This window comes from Canis lupus, chromosome 2 (genome assembly GCF_011100685.1).
Source record: "Canis lupus familiaris isolate Mischka breed German Shepherd chromosome 2, alternate assembly UU_Cfam_GSD_1.0, whole genome shotgun sequence".
NCBI lineage: Eukaryota > Metazoa > Chordata > Mammalia > Carnivora > Canidae > Canis > Canis lupus.
In genome coordinates this window covers 53,944,173-53,969,774 of record NC_049223.1, presented here as the reverse complement: position 1 = coordinate 53,969,774, position 25,602 = coordinate 53,944,173, and the positions used below count along the sequence as shown (strand labels likewise).

Here is a 25,602-nt window from a genome sequence, read left to right as displayed (position 1 = left end):
CAGCTAAGAAGAAAAACTTCTAATAATAAAAGCAAGATTCTTGGAGAAAGCAAGCAAGACTCTTCTTTAATTCCAAATTTGAATAGATGCATCAAAAATAATCCAAAAATAGCAAAATATCACAGTAAAATTTATTTCACTTACCTGTTTCCTCGGAAACATTTATCATTTCCTTTGAGCACACCTGTTTTAAGTAAATTTACAAAAAAATAATTTAAAAATCCATTTATCATGTAAATCGTTCTTGCCTTTTTTTTTTTTTTTTTTTTTTTAAATAAAGAAAGCATGTGAGATACAGAAAGCTATAGGGTAAAAGATATCTCCTGGAAATTCTACCAAACATATACGAAGAATACATTGCTACTGTTACTGAAACTGTTCCAGAGCACAGTGAAGGAGGGGTGAATTTCCAAATGCTTTTTCTAAACCAAGATTAATATTAATTCCAATTCCAATTAATATTAATTCCAATTATAACCAGTACAAAAATATAATGAATTAGTACAAGCATAATTCAGCAACACATCGAAACACTAACACATGATAATCAAGCAGAGTTTTTTCAGGAATGCAAAGATGATTCAATATGAGAAATCTAATATAATTCAAAAGAAGTGAGGAGAAAATAGTGTCTTAATGTAGGGAAAGTGTCCAAAAATGTTCATGCTTGAAAAAAAGGCATTTTCTTAACACCATAAACTATAATTACTACAATTCAAAAACCAGAATCCCACATCATAAACACTGGAAATATTCCCTTTTAAATTAGGAATAAGAAAAAGATGTCTACTATCAGGACTATTTTCTGACATTTTTTTTTAGTTTATTAGGCAATATAGAAAAAAGAAAGAAATTAATGATATATAAAGTACACAAGACAAATTAAAACTGTATTTGCAGATGATATATGACTATTTACTTAGAAAGCCCAGCAGAATCAAGTGAAAATGTACTGTATATAAGGGGAATTCAGTAAGCTCTCTACATAGAAAAGAATTCAATGATAATGGCAACAAAAAAGATAAAATTCTCCTTAGGAGATAACCTAATAAGAAATGAACCAGAATTTTATTTTATTTATTTATTTAAGATTTATTTATGAGAGAGAGACAGAGAGAGAGAGAGAGAGAGGGGCAGACACAGGCAGAGGGAGAAGTAGGCTCCTCGCAGGGAGCCCAATGCAGGACTTGATCCTGGATCCTGGGATCAGGCCCTGAGCCAAAGGCAGATGCCCAACTGCTGAGCCACCCATGCACCCCTGGACCAGAATTTTAAAGAAGAGCTGAAAATACCATTGAGACATAAAAGAATAATTACACAAATGGAAAGTCATACTATGTTTTTGGATTAAAAAAATCCAACATCACAAATCTGACACCAATTTTCTCTATGTTAATTGGTCAAGTTAATATGATCCTAATATAAGTAACAAAACGGTTTTTTATTTTCAAGCTCAGAACAATTGAATTCTAAAATTAATATAAATTTAGAAATATATACCCAACTAGGAAAAACATGAAAAAAAAAAAGTCATGTGGAGGGGACAGAGAAACTTTCCATTTAAAATAGCAAAGCAGGGAATCCCTGGTGGCTCAGGGATTTAGTGCCTGCCTTTGGCCCAGGGCATGATCCTGGAGTCCCGGGATCAAGTCCCACATCAGGCTCCCTGCATGGAGCCTGTTTCTCCCTCTGCCTGTGTCTCTGCCTCTCTCTCTGTGTGTCTTTCATGAATAAATAAATAAATAAAATCTTAAAAAAAAAAAGAAAGAAAGAGAAAGAAAGAAGAAAGAAGAAAGAAAGAAAGAAAGAAAGAAAGAAAGAAAGAAAGAAAGAAAGAAAGAAAGAAAGAAAGAAAGAGAAACAAACAAACAAACTGAATAAAATAGCAAAGCATTTAAAAACTGTAACTTAAAACAGTGAGATACTGGCCCCAGAACAAATAGGTGAATCTCAAAGTAGAAGAAAATTCAGGAATATACCCAAATATGGGATTTAATATCCAGTAAGTATAATTTTAAATCAGTGGAGAAAAAGATGAGTTTTTCAACAAAGAGTGCTGGGACAATTCAGTAGGCACCTGGAGAACATGAAGTTGGTTCCACTCTTCCTAACACCAAAATAAATTCTAACCAAATCATTAATGTTAACTCTAAGAATTTATACTTATCTTGAGGCAGACTTTGAATGTATAACAAAAAGTCCCCTAAAGCCATAAAGACTGAAAAATGGGATTACATAAAAATAAAAAAAGTTTGTATGTGTATGTGAATGCAGTATGTGTGCATTCTAGAATTTACAATTGTAACTTCAACCTTTTATAAGCATCCTTTTATTGTTAGAATGCTGAAAACAAAGTTTAAAAAATAAAAATCACAAGATCAAAAGACATTATACTGTTCTTACATAGTCACATCAACGTATATCTATCATTTTTAAAGGTATATTATAAACTGGGGGCCTAGTTTTGCATATAGTAATGTACTGTGATCCTTTTCTCATGTCATTAAATATACTTTTAAAACAAAAGAGAATAATAATAATGTTTGTAAGGAATGCTGATAAACTGATCAAACTGGGTTAACTGATACACAGGGATACATTATACTTCTCTATCTTTTAAATGCTTGAAATTTTTCAGATTAAAAAATCAGGGCATCTGGCTGGTTCAGTGGGTAGCTCATGAGACTCTTATCTCGGGGTTGTAAATTCAAGCCCCACATGCGTAGAGATTACTTGAAAATAAAATCTTATGCCCCCCCCCCAACCAAAATCAACCAAAAAAAGTATGCAAGAAGAAAAATTCACAAAAAGTAGTTAAAAGACAAACCGAGAAAAAATATATGCAACTCGTTCATGGACATACGATACACAGAGTTCCTCTAAACCTCTAGGAAAAAGATTAACAACACAAATGAAAAGTGGGTAAAGAATATAGAGTCATTTCACTGAGAAAGGAATACAAATGGCTCCTAAGCATATGAAAGACATTCAACCTTACTCATAGTAAGAGAAATTAAAAGCATTCTGGGATACCATTTTCCACCTATCAGATATACAAGGATACACTGCCTCTGTTGTCTGGTCTTCAACTGTCCCTGAGAATATAGATTCTAAATCAACTTTTCCGAAAATAAGTTAATTAACTTTTCCACAGTGTAGCTACATAGTGAGATAAATTATTATGCATACTGGAAACAAAAACAAGTAGGTGCTAAGAAACCGTTAACATAGTGGCTGCTGATCAAATCTACATAGTATCTTCAGGTATCTCTGAGGTAGTGATGACTAGCTAGTCAAACACAAAGAAGTTTGTGTTTGGCAAAGAGATGTCTCAGAAAGAGACCAAAAAAATAATGCTGGGGCATGAAGAAGTATGGTGCATTCAAGAAACTGAAAGATGGGGGCACCTGGGTGGCTCAATGGTTGAACTTCTGCCTTTGGCTCAGGTCATGATCCCGGGGTCCTGGAATTGAGTCCTACATCAGGCTCCCTGTAGGGAGCCTCCCCCCTTCTCCCTCTGCTATGTCTTTGCCCCTCTCTTTGTCTCATGAATAAATAAAATCTTAAAAAAAAAAAAATGGAAAGATTATCAATTCAATATGGTTAGAGAGTGAGGGACAAAGTAAGATCAGAGACAGAAACAGGTTCTGGTTTTCTTCCTAAGAGCAAGGGATAGCTTTAAGCATTGTGGTAACAGTGGTGGTGATACTACTATTACTATTTTACACAATAGGAAACTCATTCACGGAGAGAACATATCTTTACTCAGGTCCCACAGCTGTTCAAGGGTATAGCCAAGATCCAATTCTACAGGATACTTTTTTTTTTTTTTAAGATTTTATTTATTTATTTATTCACAAGAGACACAGATTGAGAGAGGCAGAGACATAGGCAGAGACACAGGCAGAGGGAGAAGCAGGCTCCATGTAGGGAGCCCGACGTGGGACTTGATCCCAGGACTCCAGGATCACACCCTGGGCCAAAGGCAGGCTCTAAACCGCTGAGCCACACAGGGACCCCCTATAGGACACTTCTGGCCTTGTTCTCAGCTAATAACAGAACTGGGGATGGATTTTCCGATTAATGTCCATCAATTTTCATTTAGAACTGGTTGAAAGTGATAATCCAAAACTGGTTTTAGATGGATTATTTATGGTTAAAAGTATTGGAACTATCTTTATATAAAGAGTCTTAAGCAAGAAACAAAAACGGACCTCTTATAATATAGCCATCTTATTTGCTTGATGATTCTCTCTTACCTCAGAGGTGTAATTTTGACAATCATCTCCTGAAGTGAGTGAAGTTTTCTTGGCAGGAGGAACATGGTCACTTTCATCGAGTGTACAGTGAAATCTCTTCCTAGATGTAAGATCCAAATTAGCAGGAGGAGGCTTTTCAGAACCATCTTTTCCAGAATCAGACAAACACATGGCATCTTGACCAAATGAAGTTACTGGAAAATTCATACTGCATAGAAAATGCATACATATGAAATCAGCAAATTAGAATCTACTTAATGAGGTTAAAGGCTGAGCTATTCGAAAGAAAACTGCCAAAAAACTTCCAAGTAATTAATATATATGTAGCCAAGGTCACAAAAATGTTAGTTTTCCAATCAATTCATACTTGAAAACTCACAACCTGAATTCCATTAATACTGAATTAAATCCAAGGTATAGAAATAGCATTTTCTTTGTCAAGTTAAACTTTTAATCTAAAATGTCTTATAAAAAAAAAAACACACTTCAACATCTAATGCTACTTGACAATTAAGTGTCCTAAACCAGTGACTGTCTTAATACATCAATTCTATAGTAAAGAATTTATTTTTTTATATGCAGTATATGTTTTTTTTTTTTTTTAAAGATTTTATTTATTTATTCATGATAGTCACACAGAGAGAGACAGAGAGGCAGAGACACAGGCAGAGGGAGAAGCAGGCTCCATGCTGGGAGCCCGATGTGGGATTCGATCCCGGGTCTCCAGGATCGCGGCCCGGGCCAAAGGCAGGCGCCAAACCGCTGCGCCACCCAGGGATCCCAGTATATGTTTTTTTAAAACACATTTTATTTATTTATTCATGAGAGACAGAAAGAGAAAGAGAGAGAGAGAGAGAGAGAGAGAGGCAGAGGGAGAAGCAGGCTCCATGCAGAGAGCCCGACATGGGACCCAATCCCAGGTCTCCAGGATCATGCCCTGGGCCAAAGGCAGGTGCTAAACCGCTGAGCCACCCAGGGTGCCCTATAGTAAAGAATTTAAAAAGCCCAGGATCCCTGAGTGGCTCTGGTTTAGCGCCGCCTTCAGCTCAACTGCTAATTTTTTTTAGCTTTCAAAATATTTAAGATACCAAACAAGTTTCATACAAAACTATTATACGTTTAAATGGCAGCTTTATCAGGTACAAAATCAACAATTTCTTCTCTAACTTATCACATAACTATTAAATAAGATCTTCAGGACAATTACAATAATGCTTGTGAATGGCTTATTCAGTCAATACTATTCAATTCATAAAGTAATGAATTCTTTCCTCCTAGTAAAAACAGTTTAACTCCCAGGTAATATCTGGAAGTGTACATCACTATATTGTACACTGGGAATTAATACTGCACTGTATGTTAAATGGAATTTAAATAAAAAATAAAATAGTTTAGCTCAATCATTACCTCAAGTCACTCCTTCCTTCTGTATTCACGGATTTGATCAATATAGGTGCTGGCAGTAAAGGGTTTGGCATTAACTGTGCAGTGGTATCATTAAAGTCTTCTACAGCATTGGTTGGAATTTCCACCAGAGTTAAAATGAACGCTTGTTCATCCTCACCATCTTGATGTACGTTAGCAACTAGATTCACTATCAAAGTTTAATAGTAATGAAAAGATGAACTATAAAAATCATTAATTTGTTAATTTATTACATTTCTAAAAAGTCTCACTATAACTTACCCCCACAAATAAGAAACAAATTACACCCACAAAAATAAAAAGTAATTTAATAAAGGATAAGATGGTTAACCATAGAGAGGATGTGCAATTCTGAATAACAATTTTTTTTTTGTTTTTAAGACTGTCATAGACTAAAAAATTATGTTGTTTTTCATAGTCAAATGGGGTATGGGAGTAAAAGCCAAACTATTCGCTTCTGTGATCTTTATCAAAGCAAATTATCATACCTGTTAAGTCTTGAGAACTGATTACATTCTCTTGTTGTATTTCTGGCATAGTTGGTGTACCCTAAAAAAATTAAAATGCAGGAATGAGGCAGACCAAATTCTAGTTGTTTTTTTTGTTTTTGTTTTTCCAAATTCTAGTTTTAAAAAGTCTTCCAGACAACTGGATATAGTAAGAATTGTTTCAAAACTCAGCAACTCTTTAACCATATACAATTTTCCAAGTGTTTTGAAACTTTTTAATTGTACCAGTAACTTCTGATTCATTTAAAGGTTTTTTAAAATTTATCTCTTTGAGAGCAAGAGAGAGAGAGGGAGGGAAGAGAGAGAAAGAGAGAGAGAGAACATGCACAAAGCAGGGGGGAGGGGCAGAGAGAAATGGAGAAGCTGGCTCTCCTTTGAGCAGGGAGCCTGATGCAGGGCTTGATCCCAGGACCCTGAAATCATGACCCAAGCAGAAGGCAGACACTTAACCAAATAAGCCACCCAGGCACCTCACTTTTGATTCATTTAAATAAACATATATATGCATAAAGGGATTACAACTAAATTGTTGAATATGTGAATTTTATGAAATTTTTTCAAAGTAACAAGAAAGGGAGATTCAAACCCCTCAACCTTCCCTCTATCCCCAGCACAGCAGCTCTTGTACTATCAGTAGGTGACACCAGAATGGAAGCGAACTGTCTCTCCTTGCCTCCAGCATTGCTCCTTCCGATCTGTTATCCACAAAATTGCAAACACTGTATTCTCTAAAATGCAATTCTTTTTTTTTTTTAAAGATTTTATTTATTTATTCATGAGAGACACAGGGAGAGAGAGAGGCAGAGACACAGGCAGAGGGAGAAGCAGGCTCCATGCAGGGAGCCTGATGTGGGACTTGAGGGGTCTCCAGGATCATGCCCTGGGCTGAAGGCAGTACTAAACCGCTGAGCCACCAGAGCTGCCCTAAAATGCAATTCTTTTTTTTTTTTTTTTTTTTTTTGCAATTCTTATTATAATTTTCCACTGCTTAAATCTGAAAACTTTCATTTTGTAACCAACAAAGTCAGTAACTGATTCCGGCAAGCATCATCAATGGATACTAGAAGTACTAGGTATAAGATTGTCGAGTCTCAAATTACTTACTAACACAGTGCATAAAACATGCTGTTATTGGAAGAAATCTGGCAGGCCCAGGCTTGCCAGTCAACATCACCAAAAATGGGACAAACTGACATTTACATGCCTATTGAGGTAATACAAAAGGAAGAACACATCAACTAAATAGTAATTGTGCCAAAATGTTCAATCTGAATCTAATACTGAGGAACAACCACAAAAATCCAGATTGTGAATTACCCTGGAATGTCAAGTTCACAAAAGAAGGTAAAGGGCAGGAAGAACTACTCTAGATGAAAAGAGAATAAGGAGGACTACTAAGTACAATGTGAGAGCCTTGACTGAAACTATGTTATTACATATTATTTTTAAATCCTTGTTAGATAGTATGGTAATACTGAGTGTGACAACAGTACTATCATTTCTCTGTAAGAAACATCCTTGTTGATATTAGATATAAGCTGGAGTATGTATAGGTAAAGGCTCATGTCTGCAACTTCCAAATGGTTCAGTTTCTTACAAGTATGTATCTATATAAATGGAGAGCAAGACAGAGTAAGCAAATGAAGTAAAATGTTAATAATTAACAAACCTAAGTAAAGGGCATATGAGAATTCTCTTTTATTTTTAAAAGATTTTTATTTATTTATTCATGAGAGACACACAGAGAGGCAGAGACACGGGCAGAGGGAGAAGCAGGCTCCCTGCAGGGAGCCCAATGCTCTGGGATCACGCCCCGAGCCACCCAGGATTCCCATATATGGGAATTCTATATAAGATCTCTGCAACTTTTCTATGAGTTTGAAATTATTTCAAAATAAAAAAGTTAAAATAAACAACTTGCGGGTCAGGGAAAATCCCTTAACTCTGGATATAGCCCAAACTCTTGTAACAAGTCCTAAACATTCCGTTTATGGTCTGCTCCCAGGCTACCCAGCTCATTCACCTCGAACTACTTCATTTATATCCTACTCATAACTATTTATAGTCCCTGATATGAAATGATGTTTCTTACATATTTTTTACATATGTTCCTCTCCTTTTTCCTGGCTAATTCATACCTGTTCTTCTAGATCAAGGATTCTTTCAGTCCTGGCTGCACATCAGAATAACCTGAGTAACTTTAACAGCAACAAAAAGCAAATGCCTACACCCTACTTCCAGAGACTGATTTTACTGGATTGGGTTGAGGACCACTCCTTTACAGTCTTATGCAACTTGCCTTCATAGCACCTATTCATTTAGCAACCATTCATTTACTAATCTGTTTTCCCACAACTCTGCCTCCCCACTACCTTACACAGTATCGAACATGTAGTAGTAACATCTCAAAATAATACCTGCAACATGACTGTATTTCTCAGATTCAGTGGCCAGCAAGCAGGAGGTAAATACTCTGTACAAACACTTCCTTTTTCATAACTTTCACTGGCTATTTTATCTAGGTTCCAAAGACTAAAGACACACTCAATAAAAGTTCAGTCACAATACATTCTTGCAAGGCAAAACTATAGGAAAAGAAAACAGATCCATGATTGCCAAGCAGTGGGGGTGGCAAGGGAGTGTGTGACTTAAAAAGGGCCCTGGGGCATTTGAGGGATGATGGAACTGTTAATGTGTTGCTTACATGACTATATATGTTTGTCACAACTTGTAGAAGTACACACTAAAAAGGGTGAAGTTTACTGTAAGTTATACCTTAATATTTTTTTAAATGGAGAATAAACACCCAGCCACCCCATGTTATATTGGTATTCTTTTACCTCTGACACATGAAATGTAAGCATACTGTCTCCATCAGAGTCCTCTCTCTGGGGCTCTTTGATAGAACTCTCAGTGAGACCCATATCTGAACCAAGAGTATGGGGCCTTGTCTCAGGGGAAACAACTGGAGCAACTGACAATATCTGAACCTTTTGAGATTCCTCTTCTTGATCATCATTTCTGAAAAAGAAATTAATATATATTCGACTTTCAGAGTATGTATTCCAGTTCTGTATTGAAATCAAGTGGACAACTACAGCATAATGTTTAGAGCTAAGTGAGTCAAAGATTTAATGTTCAAATTTCTAAAATATTTTTAATGCAACAGAACCCCCTTTTTCCAATCAAATTCTTACAGCTGTAGCTAATGACTATAGTTGAAACAAAATCCCAGAACCTCTTTTACCTTTCAGTTAGATTTGCTTCCTGAGAAACAGTAGTCTCTTCAATACCATGTTCACATGCCAATTTATTCTGCTCCTTATTTTCCGCTGCTGTAAGTGATCCAAGGCTTTTATCTTGTAATTCCGTTGCTTCAGAAACATTTTTCTCAGGTTCTTAAACAAAAAACACACTTAAGATGTAGTCTAAAGTAATACAGCTAAAACCTCAATATAAGAAATAAGTTCTCTATTCAAAGACAGATCACTATACAGTGGCTCTTCCAAATTTCTCTTAATCCAAAAATCAAGCTTATCCACATGGAAGAAGAGTGGTACTGGCCAATGAGATTGTTGAAGCAGATGATTAATGAATCCTACACTGCACGTTTCACTGGTGGCTGCCACAACAATTTTATGTCCACTCTATGGTGATAGTAATGTAATTACAAATCCACCTACAAAACAAGTTTAGAGGAGGGTACACATGAGGTCTGGCTAGTTCTACCTTGGGCAAAGTGTTGGGGAGGGAGTTATTTTGCAAAGAATGCCCCAAAAAGAAGAAAAAAGATTTCTACATAAAAGAGTTACTTTCAACTTGCTATTAAAATATCAACAGCAATTATCACAATACTGTATCAAATAACACTAAAATTTGTATGAAACCACAAAAGACTCTAAAGACTCAAAGTAATCTTGAAAAAGAAAAACAAACTTAAGAAGTATGACAATCACAGATTTCAAGATATCCTACAAAGCTATAGTAATTAAAATAGTATTATAAAGACACAAAAGTAGATCAATGGAAGAAAAAAAGAGTCCAGAAGTAAACCCACAGCTATATGGCCAATTAATCTAGGACAAAGGAAGCAAGAATATACAATGGGGAAAAGACAGTCTCTTCAGTAAATGGAAATGGAAACTGGAAAGCTACATGCCAAAGAATGAAACTGGACCACCTTCTAACTCTGCACACAAAAAGTAAACTCAAATGGACTAGAGATCTAAATGTGAGATGAAACCATAAAAATCTTAGGAAAAAACCACAGGCAATAATTTCTCTTACATCAGCTATAGCAACATTTATCTAGATATGTCTCCAGAAGCAAGGGAAACAAAAGCAAAAATAAACTATTGGGACTACATCAAAATAAAAAGCTTTACAGAAAAGGAAATCATTCACAAAATGAAAAGTCAACTACTGAATAGAAATGTGCAAATGGCATATCTGATAAGGGGTTCATATACAACATATATAAAGAACTTACACAACTTAACAGCAAAAAACAAAACATTTTGATTAAAAAATGGGCACAGATGCGGCACCTGGGTGGCTCAGTTGGTTAAATGTCTGACTATCTCAGCTCAGGTCTTGATCTCAGGGTCATGAGTTCAAGCCCTGCACTGGACTCCATTCTAGGAGTGGAGCCTAGTTAAAAAAAAAAAAGGGGGGGGGGGTGCATAGGATCTGCACAGACATTCTTCCAAAGAAGACATACAGATGGACAGCAAATGAAAAGATGCTCAACATCACTAATCATCAAGGAAACGCAAATCAAAACCACAAGATATCACAACAAGAATGGCTAAATACAAACACACACACATACACACAAGAAATAACAAGTGTGGATAGGGATGTAGAAAAAAAGGCATCTTGTGTACTATTAGTGAGAATGTAAATTGGTGCAGCTGCTGTGGAAAACTGTAAGGCTGTTTCTCTAAAACTTAAAAATACAAATACCATATCATTCAATAAATTCCACTAGTAGGTATTTACACAAAGAAACCAAAAACACTAATTCAAAAGATATATGTACCACCCCGACATTTACTGTAGCATTACTTACAATAGCCAAAATACGGAAGCAACCCAAGTGTCCATTAGCACATGAATGGATAAGGAAGATGGGATATCTACACAAAATGGGAAACAACAGGAATACTACAAAGCCATTAAAAGGATGAGATTGGGCCATTTGTGACAACAGCTATAGATGGATGGACCTAGAAGGTATTATGTTAAGTGAAGTAAGTCAGAGAAATAAATACGGTATAATTTCACTCATATATGGAATCTTTAAAAAAGCAAGTGAGGAAACAAATGAAGACCATAATCATATCTACAAATAGAGAACAAACTGGTGGCTTCCAGAGGGGAAGAAGTAGGAGAATAGATAAAGTGGGTGAAAGAGTGGAAGATACAGGCTTCCAGTTATAAAATGAATAAGTCATGAGAATAAAAGGCATAGCATAGGGAATACAGTCAATGTTATTGTAATAGCATCATATAGTGAGAAATGATAGCTCTACTTGTGTAAGCATAGCATAACATACAAACTTATTGAATCACCACATTGTACACCTGAAACTAATGTAACCCTGTGTATCGACCACACTCAAATTTTTAAAAAACTGAATAAAAATATAAAAGGTAACTTCAGCCTGCACATTGAAATAGCTTCTGGGTATTTCTGAACTAAGAGTAAGTAATGAATTAACTAACTGAATCATCAGAGTTCCTGGTTGAAAGGAAATTCCAGACATCAGGAACCACAAAGTAGGGAAAAGATGATGCTAACTATCCAGATCTTCTACCTACAGGGCTTAAGACAATCTAGATAACTTATTAAGTGCACTGTTTGTCCTGCTCTTACTAGCACATAAAAGAGTTGGGCTCTTGGCAGATGGTGGGGGTTGGTATAGGAGTAGGATTCCACACGTACATCACAAGACAGTGAGGCTATTAAAAAAAATGAAAGCACTAGGTGATCACACAGAAAGATTTTTAAAATATACTAATCTTTAAATACAGAGTGCTACTATATAAAGAACTCAATTTAAAAAAAACACAAAAGGCAGCCTGGGTGGCTCAGTGGTTTAGAGCCGCCTTCAGCCCGGGGTGTGATCCTAGAGACCCAGGATAGGGATCGAATCCCACCATCAGGCTCCCTGCATAGAGCCTGCTTCTCCTTCTGCCTATGTCTCTGCCTCTCTCTCTGTCTCTCATGAATAAATAAAATCTTAAAAAAAAAAGAAAGAAAATAAATAAGCACATGAAAAGATATTCAATATCATTGGCCATGAGGGAAATAGAAATCAAAACCACAATGAGATACTAGTTTAAGTCCCCTGGCATATCTCATAACAAGTGTCTAGGAGGATATAGAAACTGAAACCGTCACAGAATGTTGGTGAAAACAGACAATGGTGGGGTACCTGGCTGGCTCTGTTGGTAGACCATGTGATTCTTGATGTGAGTTACAAGTTCAAGCCCCACACTGGGTATAGATTACTTAAAAATAAAACAAAAAAATATTTTTAAAAAGAAAACCAAAGGAAATACAGAATGTTGCTACTTTCGGGGTTTTTTTTGGTGTGTTTTGTGTTTTAAAACAGTTTATTTTGTTCATGAAAACACAGAGAGAGAGGCAGAGACACAGGCAGAGGGAGAAGCAGGCTCCATGCAGGGAGCCCAATGCAGAACTTGATCCCAGGACCCTGGGATCACCACCTAAGCCAAAGGCAGGTGGTCAACCACTGAGCCACCCAAGCTTCTTGATTGCTACCTCTTTTGAAACAGTATGGCAGTTCCTCAAAAAGTGAAATACAGAATTACCATATGATCCAGCAATTCCACTTGTAGGTATAAATCCAAGACAAATGAAATCTTATGTCCACACAAAAACTTACACAAGTGTCCTTAGCAGCATTACTTCTAATAGCCATAAGATAAAAAACAACCTAAATGCCCATCAACAGATGAATGAGTAAACAAAAAGTAGTATATTTATATAATGGAATATTTGGCAAGAAAAAGAAATGGACTATTTGACACATGCTACAACATAGATGAGCCTTGAAAATATGCTAAGTAAAAGAAACCAGACACAAAAGGCCACATATTATATGATTTCATCTAAATGAAATGTCCCAAATAGGCAAAGCTACAGAAGGTAGATTATTGGTTGCCTAGGGTTGAAAAGGGTTGAAGAAAAAAAAAAAAAAAAGAAAAGGGTTGAAGGATATGGGGAGTGCATGCTCCAACTGTTAATGGTGAAGGTTACATAACTTTTAAACACCATAAGTATACGCTTCAAATGGGTTAACTATATAGAATTATCTCAGTAAAACGGTTATTTTTACGAGCTGAACAAGGGGTGCCTGGCTAACACAGTTGCATAAGTGTTTGACTCTTAGTTTTGGCTCAAGTCATTCTCCTGAAATTATGGGATCGAGTCCTGTGTAGGGCTCCATGCTCAGCCCAGAGATTGCATGGGACTCTCTTTCCCTCTCCCTCTGCCTCTTGATCCCATGCTTGCTCTCTCTAATAATCTTTTAAAAATTAGTTAATTAATTAAAATAAAACAGAAGTGCTGAACATATAATGTATGATATAGTATGCTTATATTTTTGTTCTGAAAAGAATACACATATATTTTTATACATGTATGTGTGTGTATATATGTGCGTGTGAATGTATCTACGTACCCGGTCCCACATTTAGATGCTTATACGTATAAAACACTTTTGGAAGTCTACAATAAAAACATAAAGGCAGTTTACTACTAGATATAAGGTTAGGGGACTGGGAACCAAAGTTTATTAAATTTTAAACCTGTGGACAGTGTCTTATTCTTTGCCACACACGTTTATCTTTCTAAAAAAAAAATGTTTGCTTGAATATTCATGTACACAAAAAAAAATACACAAGAAAATGTTTAATCAAGTAAATATAGCTAACTCTTGAAAAACATGGTTTTTTTTTTTTTTTTTTTTTTTTATTTTATTTACTTATGATAGTCACAGAGAGAGAGAGAGAGAGGCAGAGACACAGGTAGAGGGAGAAGCAGGCTCCATACACCGGGAGCCCGATGTGGGATTCGATCCCGGGTCTCCAGGATCATGCCCTGGGCCAAAGGCAGGCGCCAAACCGCTGCGCCACCCAGGGATCCCAAAACATGGGGTTTGAGTGCAGAAAACCTCTCATGCAGTATAAAAATCTGCATATTTGATTCTCAAAAACCCTAACCACTAATAGTATACTATTGACCAGATGCCTTATTGGTGACATAAATAGTCAACCACCACATAATTGCATGTTAAGTATATTAGATACTGTACTCTTACAATAAAGTAAACTAGAACAAATAAAATGTTAAGAAAATCATAAGGAAGAGAGCAAATACAGTTATAATACTATACTGCATTTATTTAAAAAAAAAATCCATGTATAAGGGCACCTGGGTGGCTCAGTCAGTTAAGCATCCAACTCTTGATTTCAGCTCAGGTCATGATCTCAGGGTCAAGATCAAGCCCCACATGGGGCTCCACACTCCATATGGAGTCTGCTTGGGATTCTCATATTCCCTCTCCTTCTCCTGCTCCCTCCACTCTTGCTCTAAATAAATAAATAAAATCTTTTTAAAAATCTGGGGTGTGTCGTTGGCTCAGATAGTTGGGCATCTGCCTTCGGCTCAGGTCATGATCTCCAGGTCCTGGGATCAAGCCCCACAGTGGGCTCCCAAGTCAGCACAGAGTCTACTTCTCCCTCTCCTTCGGCCTCTTCCTCCCCCTGCTTGTGCTTTCTCTCTCTCTCAAATGAATAGATTTTTAAAAAACTTTTAAAAAGCCACGAAGAGTGGACTCATGCAGTTCAAACGTGTGTTATTTTGGGTCAACAAAACACAAAATGATAATGAAGCTAGTTGATGCAATTATTGGTGTTTATCTTATAGTTCACTCTCCATTTTGAAACTTTTAATACTAAATTAAGATAACTTTAACCGAATATTCCACTTGAAATGTTAATGCAATTTCTCTTGTAAAAGTAATTTTGTAGCTATTTAAGGGAATAAAATTTACCTCTTTGACTTTCTATTACTTCTCCTCTGTTTACAAACAAATTGGGAACTTCCTGATGAACATTCAACCTGTTCGTTCTCAAAGCCTTAAGATTTGGTTTAGGCTTGGGAAATCTACTTCTCATTCTCAAATTACTGGTCACATCAGAAGTTGTATTCCTAGAAAAAGAGGGGAAGAGAGAAAAATTCATCAACCATGTAAGAACTCCATCTCATTTCATACATTATGATAGTTATATGTCACCTACTCAGGTGCCACAGTATCTCTAAGTGTTCATTTTTTAATGCTGAAAACACACAGCAGTAATTTTATTCAAAATTTAGAAGGGGGATGTCTGGGTGGCTCAATGGTTGAGCGTCTGCCTTCAGCTCAGTGTGTGATCCAGGTGTCCAGGCACGAGTCCCACCCACATCTGGCTCCCTGCAAGGAGCTTACTTCTCCCTCCCCCTCTGTCTCTGCCCCTCTCGGTGTCTCTCATGAGTAAAGAAAAGAAAATCTTAAAAAAAAAAAAAAAGTCTAGAGAAGGGAAGAGAATCTGGACCAAATTTGGAAAACAGAGTATATTTACATAAAACTATTTCACTAAAGCTTCAAAGATGCACACATTGCATTGACTTTAATATGCAAACCAGTAGGGGTGCCTGGCTGGCTCAGTGGGTAGACACTGTGGCTTCTGATCTCAAAGTCATGAATTCAAGCCCCATGATGAGTGTAGAGTCTATTTTAAAAAAATAAATTAAAAAAAAAAAAAGGCAAGCCAGGGGCACCTGGAGGGCTCAGATGGTTAAACATCTGCCTTAGGCTCAGGTCATGATCCCAGGGTCCTGGGATCGAGCCCCCCCGTCAGGCTCCCTGCTAACAGGGAGTCTGCTTATCCCTCTCACTTGTCCCCCTTTCCCTGCTCATGCTCATACACTCTCAAATAAATAAATAAAATCTTTAAAAAAAAATGCAAACCATTACACTGAAATCAAACCAGCCAATCCTCACTTTAAAGGCTGAGAAATTAGCAGTGCCTACTTCATACTTATACAAGTATTACTCAAAAGCTATTAACTAAATTGATAGTTGGTTTAAATGTATTTATTAGGGTTGGCTCATTGGTTGAGTGAGCATCTGCCTTTGGCTCAGGTCATGATCCCAGGGTCCTGGGATGGAGTCCCCCCATCAGGCTCCCTGCAGGGAGCCTGCTTCTCCCTCTGCCTATGTCTCTGCCTCTCATGAATAAATAAATAAAAATCTTTTTAAAAAATGTATTTATTAATTGCATACTATAAAACTCAAGAGTTTAAGAAAGCAAAATAAACCTGATTGATATAGCGTTCTCCTTTACTTTCTCCACTAAATCAGTTTCTTCTTTAGTACTTTGCTCTTCCAATACAATCTTGTTTTCTTCTAATGATGATGGAGATGTAGTACTGACAGCTGAAGAAAGTTCCTGACATTCAGGAATAATTTTGTGATTTACATTATGTGGGCTAAAAGGAACACAGCTTTTATCCTTTGAATGAACATCAAGAAGTACGCATACTCCTATTACAGAAAAAAAGAGAAAATTAAAAATGACCCAATACAAGTAGGTGTCCAAAGAAAATAAATCCCTCTACATTAAGCAACTGTAAAATTCTATATTATTTTTAAAGTTTACTCTTTTTGGCTCCAAATTTAAATATAGTATCATATATTTTATGCCAGAGATTTGACTTGTTCTAAGCCTAATAATTCTTAAAGACTATAATTTTTGTGCTATTATAAGGAAAAATGAATCTGTTACCTTCAGTAACTACATAGCCTCAAATAAGTTTCAAGGTAGGATTATCTTCATTTACAATTTTTCAAAACCTGCATATTATTTTCTAAAGATTTGTGACAAGCTCCAAAGTAATACTCTGTCATTGAGAAACGAACTATATATGGGCACCTGGATGGCTTAGTTGGTAGAATATGTCACTCTTGATCTTGGGGACATGAGTTTGAGCCCCACACTGGGTGTATAATTTACTCAAAAAAACAAAAAAAAAACAAAAAAAAAACCCACAAAAACAAAAAAACAAACATGAGAGAGTAAATAAGTAAATAAATAAAAATAAATAATAAAATAAATAAAAATAAAAATAAATTAAAAAAACCCACAAAAACAAAAAAACAAACATGAGAGAGTAAATAAGTCTATATAAGGAACCAACGAGAAAACTCCTTGATAAATATATAGATATGGGTCTAGAAGTCTAAAGCCTCAAATAAATGGCAGGCAACTCATCTCCAGACAAAATAATGAGGACGAATATAATTAGCATAACTATCCATTTAGTATACGTAAACTAGAAGGGTCCTCAGACAGTAAAGATAATAACTTCTCCGTAAGGTTAGTCTAATACTTATGGGTTGACATATATTTTGGGTCAGTACAAAGTAACAGAATAGTCACAACTAGATTATTTCAATGACTGCTACTGTCCCTTCATACTATATTCAATTGTCAGGTAACTGTGAAGACAATCCAAAGCAGGAACTCCTTTGCTAAAGTAAACATGTATAAAGTGATCAGTGACCAATGAGATCAGTTAACCCATGTTTATGATGCTTATGTTTATCATGTTTATGATGAATAAAGTGTAAGACTCACTGTATTATTCCAGGAATAAAACTTTTTTAAAATAAACCAAGTGTACTACTTTGAAATGGTGGCTACTACATCTAAAGGGGTAAGTTAGATGGATCAATACACACATATTACCTTTTTCTGGAAAAAAACAAAATTATGCCAAATGTAAAAAGCAGATACTGCCTTATTAGTCAAATGTGGGTATAATTTCTTAAAAGCCAAAAAAGGCTTTTTTTGAAGCACCTGGCTGGCTCAGTCAGTTAAGCATTTGCCTTCGACTCAGGTCATGATTCCAAGGTCCTGGGATCAAGTCCTGCTTCCAGTTGTCTGCTCAGCAGGGAGCCTCCTTATCCCTCTCTCTGTCCTTCCCCCTCATGTTCACTCTCTCGTGCTCTCTCTCTCTCTCTCTCAAATAAATAAAATCTTTAAAAATAAAAGGCTTTTTTTGGTAGGACTTATATTTCATCCTTACCATCACTCTGCTCTGTACCGATCTCTGACTGCAACACTAGATCTCCCATTGTAAGTAAAGTTATAGCAGCTTCAGTGCTTCCATCATTGGTACCTTGTGAGGAAATATACCAACATTAAAATAGAAAAATGAAGCTGAAAATTGAAGTTTGTTTACTTAGAAAACATTTTTAATTCAAATATTTATCCTCTAGCAACAAGTTTCAATATCCTCCATACCACTAATGTCTTACTAGGGCAATGTTTTGTTACTACAAAAAAGAAATCATTGATTGTTAGCTTTTACTCATTGAAAATGCCTCCTTCTCATTAAGTAACTTCCTACCTTCAAAGAAAGTACAACTGTGCAGATAGAGGAAATAAGTAATATTTCTTTACTAAACATTTAATTCTTAACTCACTTCATAATTATTCCAAGAATTCCAAGTTTCTCCTGGATATAACACATTCAACAGTGGAACATATTGTTCAACTCTCCAGTAAAATGATTCATTTGCTAACAAATACCAATACAAAATCACCCTGTTAGTGTTATCCAAGTAGTTTTAGCAGTTCCCTTTTTAACAGTTACCTGTTTCATCTTGGATATGTTCACCTGTGTTCACTTCCTAAAAGAGGAAAAGATAAACAATGTCTTACATATTTTCCCAAATATATGTTCTGTCTCAAAAACCATGATTTTTACAGTTCTTCAATATTATTGATTATAAAGGAGTGGAAACTGTTAAACATATGTCATGATCTTATATGTAGAAAAGTCTAAGGAATAAACTAAAAAAGCTACTAGAACTAAAGAGTTCAACAAAGTTCCAGGATGTAAGACCAATATACAAAAATCAATCATATTTCTCTACATTTGCAATAAAGAACCTGAAAGCGAAATTGAAAATACAGTTCCATTCACAACAGTATCAAAAATAACATACTTGATAATAAATTTAACAAAGGAAGTGCAAAGTCTATACTGTGCAAACTATGAAACACTGTTGAAAAAAATCAAAACCTAAGTAAATGGGCAAAAACTCATGTTCATTCATTGGAAGACAATATTGTGAAGAGGGGACTAGCCCCCGCCACAAAGTGATCTACAGATTCAATGTAATCCTAATCAGAATCTTACATAATGTGCCAAAATGACAAGTTTTTAAAATCCATATGGAATTGCCAAGAGCTCCACAACAGCCAAAACAATCCTAAACAAAGAATCAAGTAGGATGACATATTCTTTCTAATTCCAAAACATTAAGCAACCATAATCAATAGAGCATCACTGGTACAAGGATAGACATATAAATCAATGGAATAGAACTGAGAATCCAGATATACAGTCAACTGATTTTTGACACGAATCCAAGATAATTCAATGGAGGAGGAGTCTTTTCAAAGAAATACTGCAACAACTGTACAGTTACACACAATGAAGAAGGACTCTAACCTCACACCATATACAAAATTTAATTCAAAATTGATTAGACTTAAATGTAAAACTATAGGAAAATCTGGGCAGCCCTGGTGGCGCAGAGGTTTAGCGCCGCCTGCAGCCCAGGGTGTGATCCTGGAGACCCAGGATCAAGTCCCACGTCGGGCTCCCTGCATGGAGCCTGCTTCTCCCTCTGCCTGTGTCTCTGCTTCTCTCTCTCTGTGTATCTCTCATGAATAAATGAATAAAATCTTTAAAAAAAAAAACTATAGATTAAAAAAAAAAAACTATAGGAAAATCTATAAAACTATTAGGATGGCTCAGTTAGTTGAGCATTGACTCTTAATTTCTTAGGTCATGATTTCAGGGTCGTGAGATTGAACTCCATGTCAGGCTCTACATCCAGCTTAAGATTCTCTCTCTCCCTCTGCTCCTGCCCCCCAAACTCGGCAGGCGTGCTCTCTAAAAAAATAAAAAATAAGTAAAACTAATAGAAGAAAAATTGGAGTCAATCTTGAGGACCTTGGCTTTCACAAAGAATTCTTAGATATTACAGAAAAGCATGAGAAACAAAAAAGATAAACTGGACTTCATAACTAAAAACTTTTTTATTTAAGATTTTACTTATTTATTTGTGAGAGACAAAGAGAGAGAGAGGCAGAGACAAAGGGAGAGGGAGAAGCAGGCTCCCTGTGAGGAGCCCAATCTGGGACTCGATCCCAGCACCCTGGGATCACGACCTGAGCCAAAGGCAGACACTCAACTACTGAGCCACTCGGGTGCTTGAAATCTTGTACTTTAAAGTGAACCATCAGGATCCCCGGGTGGCGCAGCGGTTTGGCGCCTGCCTTTGGCCCAGGGCGTGATCCCGGAGACCCGGGATCAAGTCCCACATCAGGCTCCCGGTGCATGGAGCCTGCTTCTCCCTCTGCCTGTGTCTCTGCCTCTCTCTCTCTCTGTGACTATCATAAATAAATAAAAATTTTAAAAAATAAATAAATAAAGTGAACCATCAAGAAAATGAAAAGACAATTCACAGAATAGGAGAAAATATTTGCAAACATGTAAGTGACGAAAGACTTGTATCCAGACAATGTAAGAAAATTCTTACAATTCAATAATAAAAAGACAAACCATGAATTTTAAAAAATGGGAAAAGGCTATGAATAGACATTTCTACAAAGATGATCTACAAATGGTCAATAAGCACATGAAAACATGCTTGATGTCATTAGCCATTAGGGAATGCAAATAATCAAAACCACAGGAAGGTACCATTTCATATTCACTAAAGATGGCTAGATCCAAAAAGTCAAATAAAAAGTGTTTGCAAGGATGTGAAATTGGAACCTTTATACACTGCTAGTGGGAATGTTAAAATGGTACATCAGCTTTGGAAAACAGTTTGCTACTTCCTCAAATTATTAAACACAGAGTTACCATATGAGCCAGCAATTACACTCCTGGGAAGGTATCCAAGAAATATGAAAATGTACTGTCAATAGAGAAACTTCTACATAAATGTTTACAGTAGCATTCTTTATAATAGCCAAAAGATGGAAATGACCTAAATGTTCATGAATACATGAACAGATAAACAAAATGTGGTATTATCCATATGGAGTATTACCTGACCAAAAAAAGGAATAAAGTACTAATACATGCTAGAACATGGCTGAATCTTGAAAATATTATGCCAAGTGAAAAAAGTCAGGCACAAAAGTCCATACCATATGAGTTAATTTATATGAAACATCCAGAACAGACAAATCTATAGAGACAAAAAGTAAATTACTGGTTATCTAGTAACCAGTAGGAGGAAATAGGGAGCAACTACTTTGTGGCCACAAGGTTTCTTTCTGAGGTGACAAAAATGCTCTAAAATTGACCATGACAATGTTTGCACATATCTATAAATATACCAAAACCCACTAAATTGTACACTTTCAATGGGTGACTTATATGGTGTGTGAGTTGTATCTTAATAGTTGTTAAAGAGTATAATTCCCAGTCTTCATTTCCAAAAACAAGATAAATACTAATCAAATAAGGAAGAGTACCAAACAAAATGCAACTAAATATATTTTAAGTAATTTGTATTTAATATGGATTTAATGGAACAGAACCTTTACCTCAGTTTATAAGGATATTAAGAGTTATTCATGCATACACCAAAAATCAATACTTTCAAGCGAAATACAAAATCCATGATTATTCACCAGTTTCTACTATGGCTCCCTATAATGACAGAAATTATAGTAAGAATGGTTTGTAAACGTAAAGCTTTCTTTTTTTTTTTTTTAAGATTTTATTTATTCATGAGTATACACAGAGAGGAGAGAGAGAGAGATAGAGACACAGGCAGAGGGAGAAGCAGGCTTCAAGCAGGGAGCCTGACGTGGGACTCGATCCAGGGTCTCCAGGATCACACCCCGGGCTGCAGGCGGCGCTAAACCGCTGAGCCACAGGGGCTGCCCAACTTAAAGCTTTCAAAATAAACTTCCATTCATTTGAAATAAAACAAAGAATTAAAACAAAACACATTAAAATGGATGCTTACAACAGATAATGCCTTTAAACTTTCTTCTTCTTTCATTTCCTGAGTAGTCACATCTGTGTTTGAGAGTGGATGTTCAACAACAGCTATGCATCCTATATCTGGTGCGTTCACGGTTATTTCAAGCTGTCAAAAACAAGAAGTTTCATTATTTCATTTTGGCATACCACAGTCAGTAAAACACCATGACAAGATAAAATAAAGTGTTAAACTGAAGAAACAATCCACATTCATACACAATTTAAAAATGAAATACAGTAATTCTTAGATTGACATCAACTTGGCAAAAGTTAAAACATTTAAGGTTTTCAAAGGGTCTGTGATCCTTACAAACAGTAGGCAAAATTTCCAAGGCAATTTTCTTAGTACCTAGCATTTCACTTCTACTATCCCCACTTTGGTCTACTTACCCATAATTTCTCTCATCAATCTATTTATGGAGTGCTTTCTAAAAACTAGAGGGCAATAGATACAAGGATACAAAGCTGAGTAAGGCAAGTTTGGTCTCTGCTCTCAAGGAACTCACAATCCGAGAAAAACAGACATGCAACTATCTAACTATATACATTCCTCAATGGTTTAAGAGAGAGAAGTTGAAACCCACCCTTGCACCAAGGCAACTATCCTCTCCCACAACTCCAGGATAGCCACAGCAATGGACATAAAAAAGAAAAAAATGAATTCATTCACATTTACTCATTTAGTAGTCTTTTTGGTCAAAGGCCCCTATAATCTGGGGACTAAAGGACTAAGATTTATCTCCTGACTGTATACAAGACAGTCTGGCTCTTACTCCCTTATTAACAGAGAGAGAAGTATAAAAAAATCATGATTCAGGGGCACCTGGGTGGCTCAGGTGGTTGAGCGTCTACCTTCTGCTCAGGTCATGATCCCAGGGTCCTGGGATCGAGTCTGGCATCAAGCTCCCTGCTCAATGGCAGCCTGCTTCTCCCTCTCCCTCTGTGGGCCACTCCCCCTGCTCATGCTCTGTCAAATAAATAAAATCTTGAAAAAAAAAAAAAAAAAGTACAATTCAACAGAAACAAAGTAAAGAGTCAAGAATGAAAATCTGGGGATCCCTGGGTGGCGCAGCAGTTTAGCGCCTGCCTTTGGCCCAGGGCGCGATCCTGGAGACCTGGGATCGAATCCTACGTCAGGCTCCCTGCATGGAGCCTGCTTCTCCCTCTGCCTGTGTCTCTGCCTCTCTGTGTGTGACTATCATGAATGGATAAATAAAATCTTAAAAAAAAAAAAAAAAAAAAAGAATGAAAATCTGCCTTCATGATATAATTACTATAGTAACACTTATGCGTCCTTTTTTCAGGAGCAAATATTAGAGAAAATCTTTGCTGCTACTCTATAGACCTGGGATCAATGAAAAGGTTCAAGTGACTTGAAAAAAAATTTTTCTGAAGAGTTGAGAATGAATGATAAATGGAAATATTGTAGATATTCCACTTTTAGAACATTTTCATTACTTCAAGAACCCCATATCCATTAGTTATCACTTTTTTTTTAAGATTTTATTTATTTTTATTTATTCATGAGAGACACAGAGAGAAAGAGAGACAGAGACACAGGCAGAGGGAGAAGCAGGCTTCATGCAGGGAGCCCAATGTGGGACTCGATCCTGGGTCTCCAGGATCAGGCCCTGGGCTGAAGGTGGCGGCGCTAAACCGCTGAGCCATCTGGGCTGCCCTCACTTTTTTTTTTTTTTTTTAAAGATTTTATTTATTTATTCATGAGAGATACAGAGAGAGAGGCAGAGACACAGGCAGAGGGAGAAGCAGACTTCTCACATGGAGCCCAATGTGGGACTTCATCCCGGGTCTCCAGGATCACGCCCTGGGCCCAAGGCAGATGCTCAACCACTGAGCCACCCAGGCGTCCCCAGTTATCACTCTCTTAACCCCTCATCTCCAAATCCCTAAGCCAAACCACTAATTTACTTTCTGTCTCTACAGATTTTCCTGTTTAAGACATTTCATGTGAATGGAATTATATGTGATTCTTTTGCAACTGGCTTCTTTCACTTAACAATATGCCTTTCAACCAATGAAATTTGTAAAACACAAAACATACAGCTAAATCATTTTTTATGCAGTATTAATCAGCTGTCCTTGTGATTATTAACAGTGAATAAATAAAGGTGGCTGTGGACTTCCATTTACCATAAATATGAACTTACAGGTTCAATAATCTATTACTTCTGGATTCAACATTACTTAAATTGGTTTAAGTTTCCTACTTCTTTTATTTTTTTTTTTAATTTTTAAAATTTATTTATGATAGTCACAGAGAGAGAGAGGGGGGGGGGGGGGGGCAGAGACACAGGCAGAGGGAGATGCAGGCTCCAAGCACCGGGAGCCCGACGTGGGATTCGATCCCGGGTCTCCAGGATCACGCCCTGGGCCAAAGGGAGGTGCTAAACCGCTGCACCACCCAGGGATCCCTCCTAATCTTTTATTATCATCATCACAACTATCTCAGCTCCAAATTCTGTTGCAAATGACTCAGAAATTATCACAAATCCTTAATACAGAAGACATGCAGTTGCGCTGCTCTTTAAGCTGAGTAATTTACTGAAAATTGAGGCAGAAACAAAGCTGGAATACTAGATCCAAGAAGCCAAAAAAGGAGCTCTTTTAACAAAATAAGTTAAAATATTATGTCCCTCCACCTCCTATCCATTAGGATGGCTACTCCGGGGGAAAAAAAGAAGAAAGAAGAAAGAAGAAAGAAGAATGTGGAGAAATCAGAAACCTTGTACACTGCTGATAGGAAGGGAAAATGATGCAACTGTTATGGAAACAGTATGGAGGTTTTTCAAAAGAGTAAAAATCGGTGTACACTTTACCATATAATACAGTGACTCCACTTCTAGGTATATGCCCCAAAGAACTGAGAACAGGGTTTAGAAAAGGCATTTGTACACCCATGTTCATAGCACCACTCTCTGCAGTACCGAAAAGATGGAAGCAATTCAACTGTCCATTGACAGATGAAAAGATAAACTGTGGCATAGTACATGATGAAATATCATTCAACCTTAAAGAAAGAACATTCTGACACATGCTACAACATGGATGAGGACAGATACTGTATGATTCTAGTTACATGAAGTACCTAAAGTCCTAAAGATGAATATAGAATAGTGCCTGCCATAAGCAAGAAGGGAGGAGGTAATGGGAATATATTGTTTAATGGGTAAAGATTTAGTTTTGCAAGACAAAAAAGTTCTGTGGATAGATGGTAGTGATGGTGCAGCAC

At 36.5% G+C, this 25,602-nt stretch overlaps 1 protein-coding gene across 4 annotated transcripts in view; it reads right to left on the bottom strand.

Moving 5' to 3' along the window:
• The window catches only part of BDP1 (B double prime 1, subunit of RNA polymerase III transcription initiation factor IIIB), an 89,255-nt gene that overhangs the window by 8,094 nt on the left and 55,559 nt on the right, over nt 1–25,602 (bottom strand). For 3 of the 4 annotated variants that reach the window (XM_038530797.1, XM_038530795.1, XM_038530796.1), the window contains exons 26-36: nt 22,336–22,458; nt 18,927–18,963; nt 18,357–18,449; nt 16,587–16,812; nt 15,280–15,437; nt 9,441–9,591; nt 9,034–9,214; nt 6,173–6,233; nt 5,667–5,853; nt 4,260–4,467; nt 145–184 (exon numbers count right to left, since the gene is read on the bottom strand). In XM_038530797.1, coding sequence (XP_038386725.1) covers nt 145–184; nt 4,260–4,467; nt 5,667–5,853; nt 6,173–6,233; nt 9,034–9,214; nt 9,441–9,591; nt 15,280–15,437; nt 16,587–16,812; nt 18,357–18,449; nt 18,927–18,963; nt 22,336–22,458 — 1,465 coding nt within the window. Of the gene's footprint in view, nt 1–144; nt 185–4,259; nt 4,468–5,666; nt 5,854–6,172; nt 6,234–8,610; nt 8,779–9,033; nt 9,215–9,440; nt 9,592–15,279; nt 15,438–16,586; nt 16,813–18,356; nt 18,450–18,926; nt 18,964–22,335; nt 22,459–25,602 lie in introns of those variants that run through there. The other variant, XM_038530798.1, reaches the window with a different exon arrangement.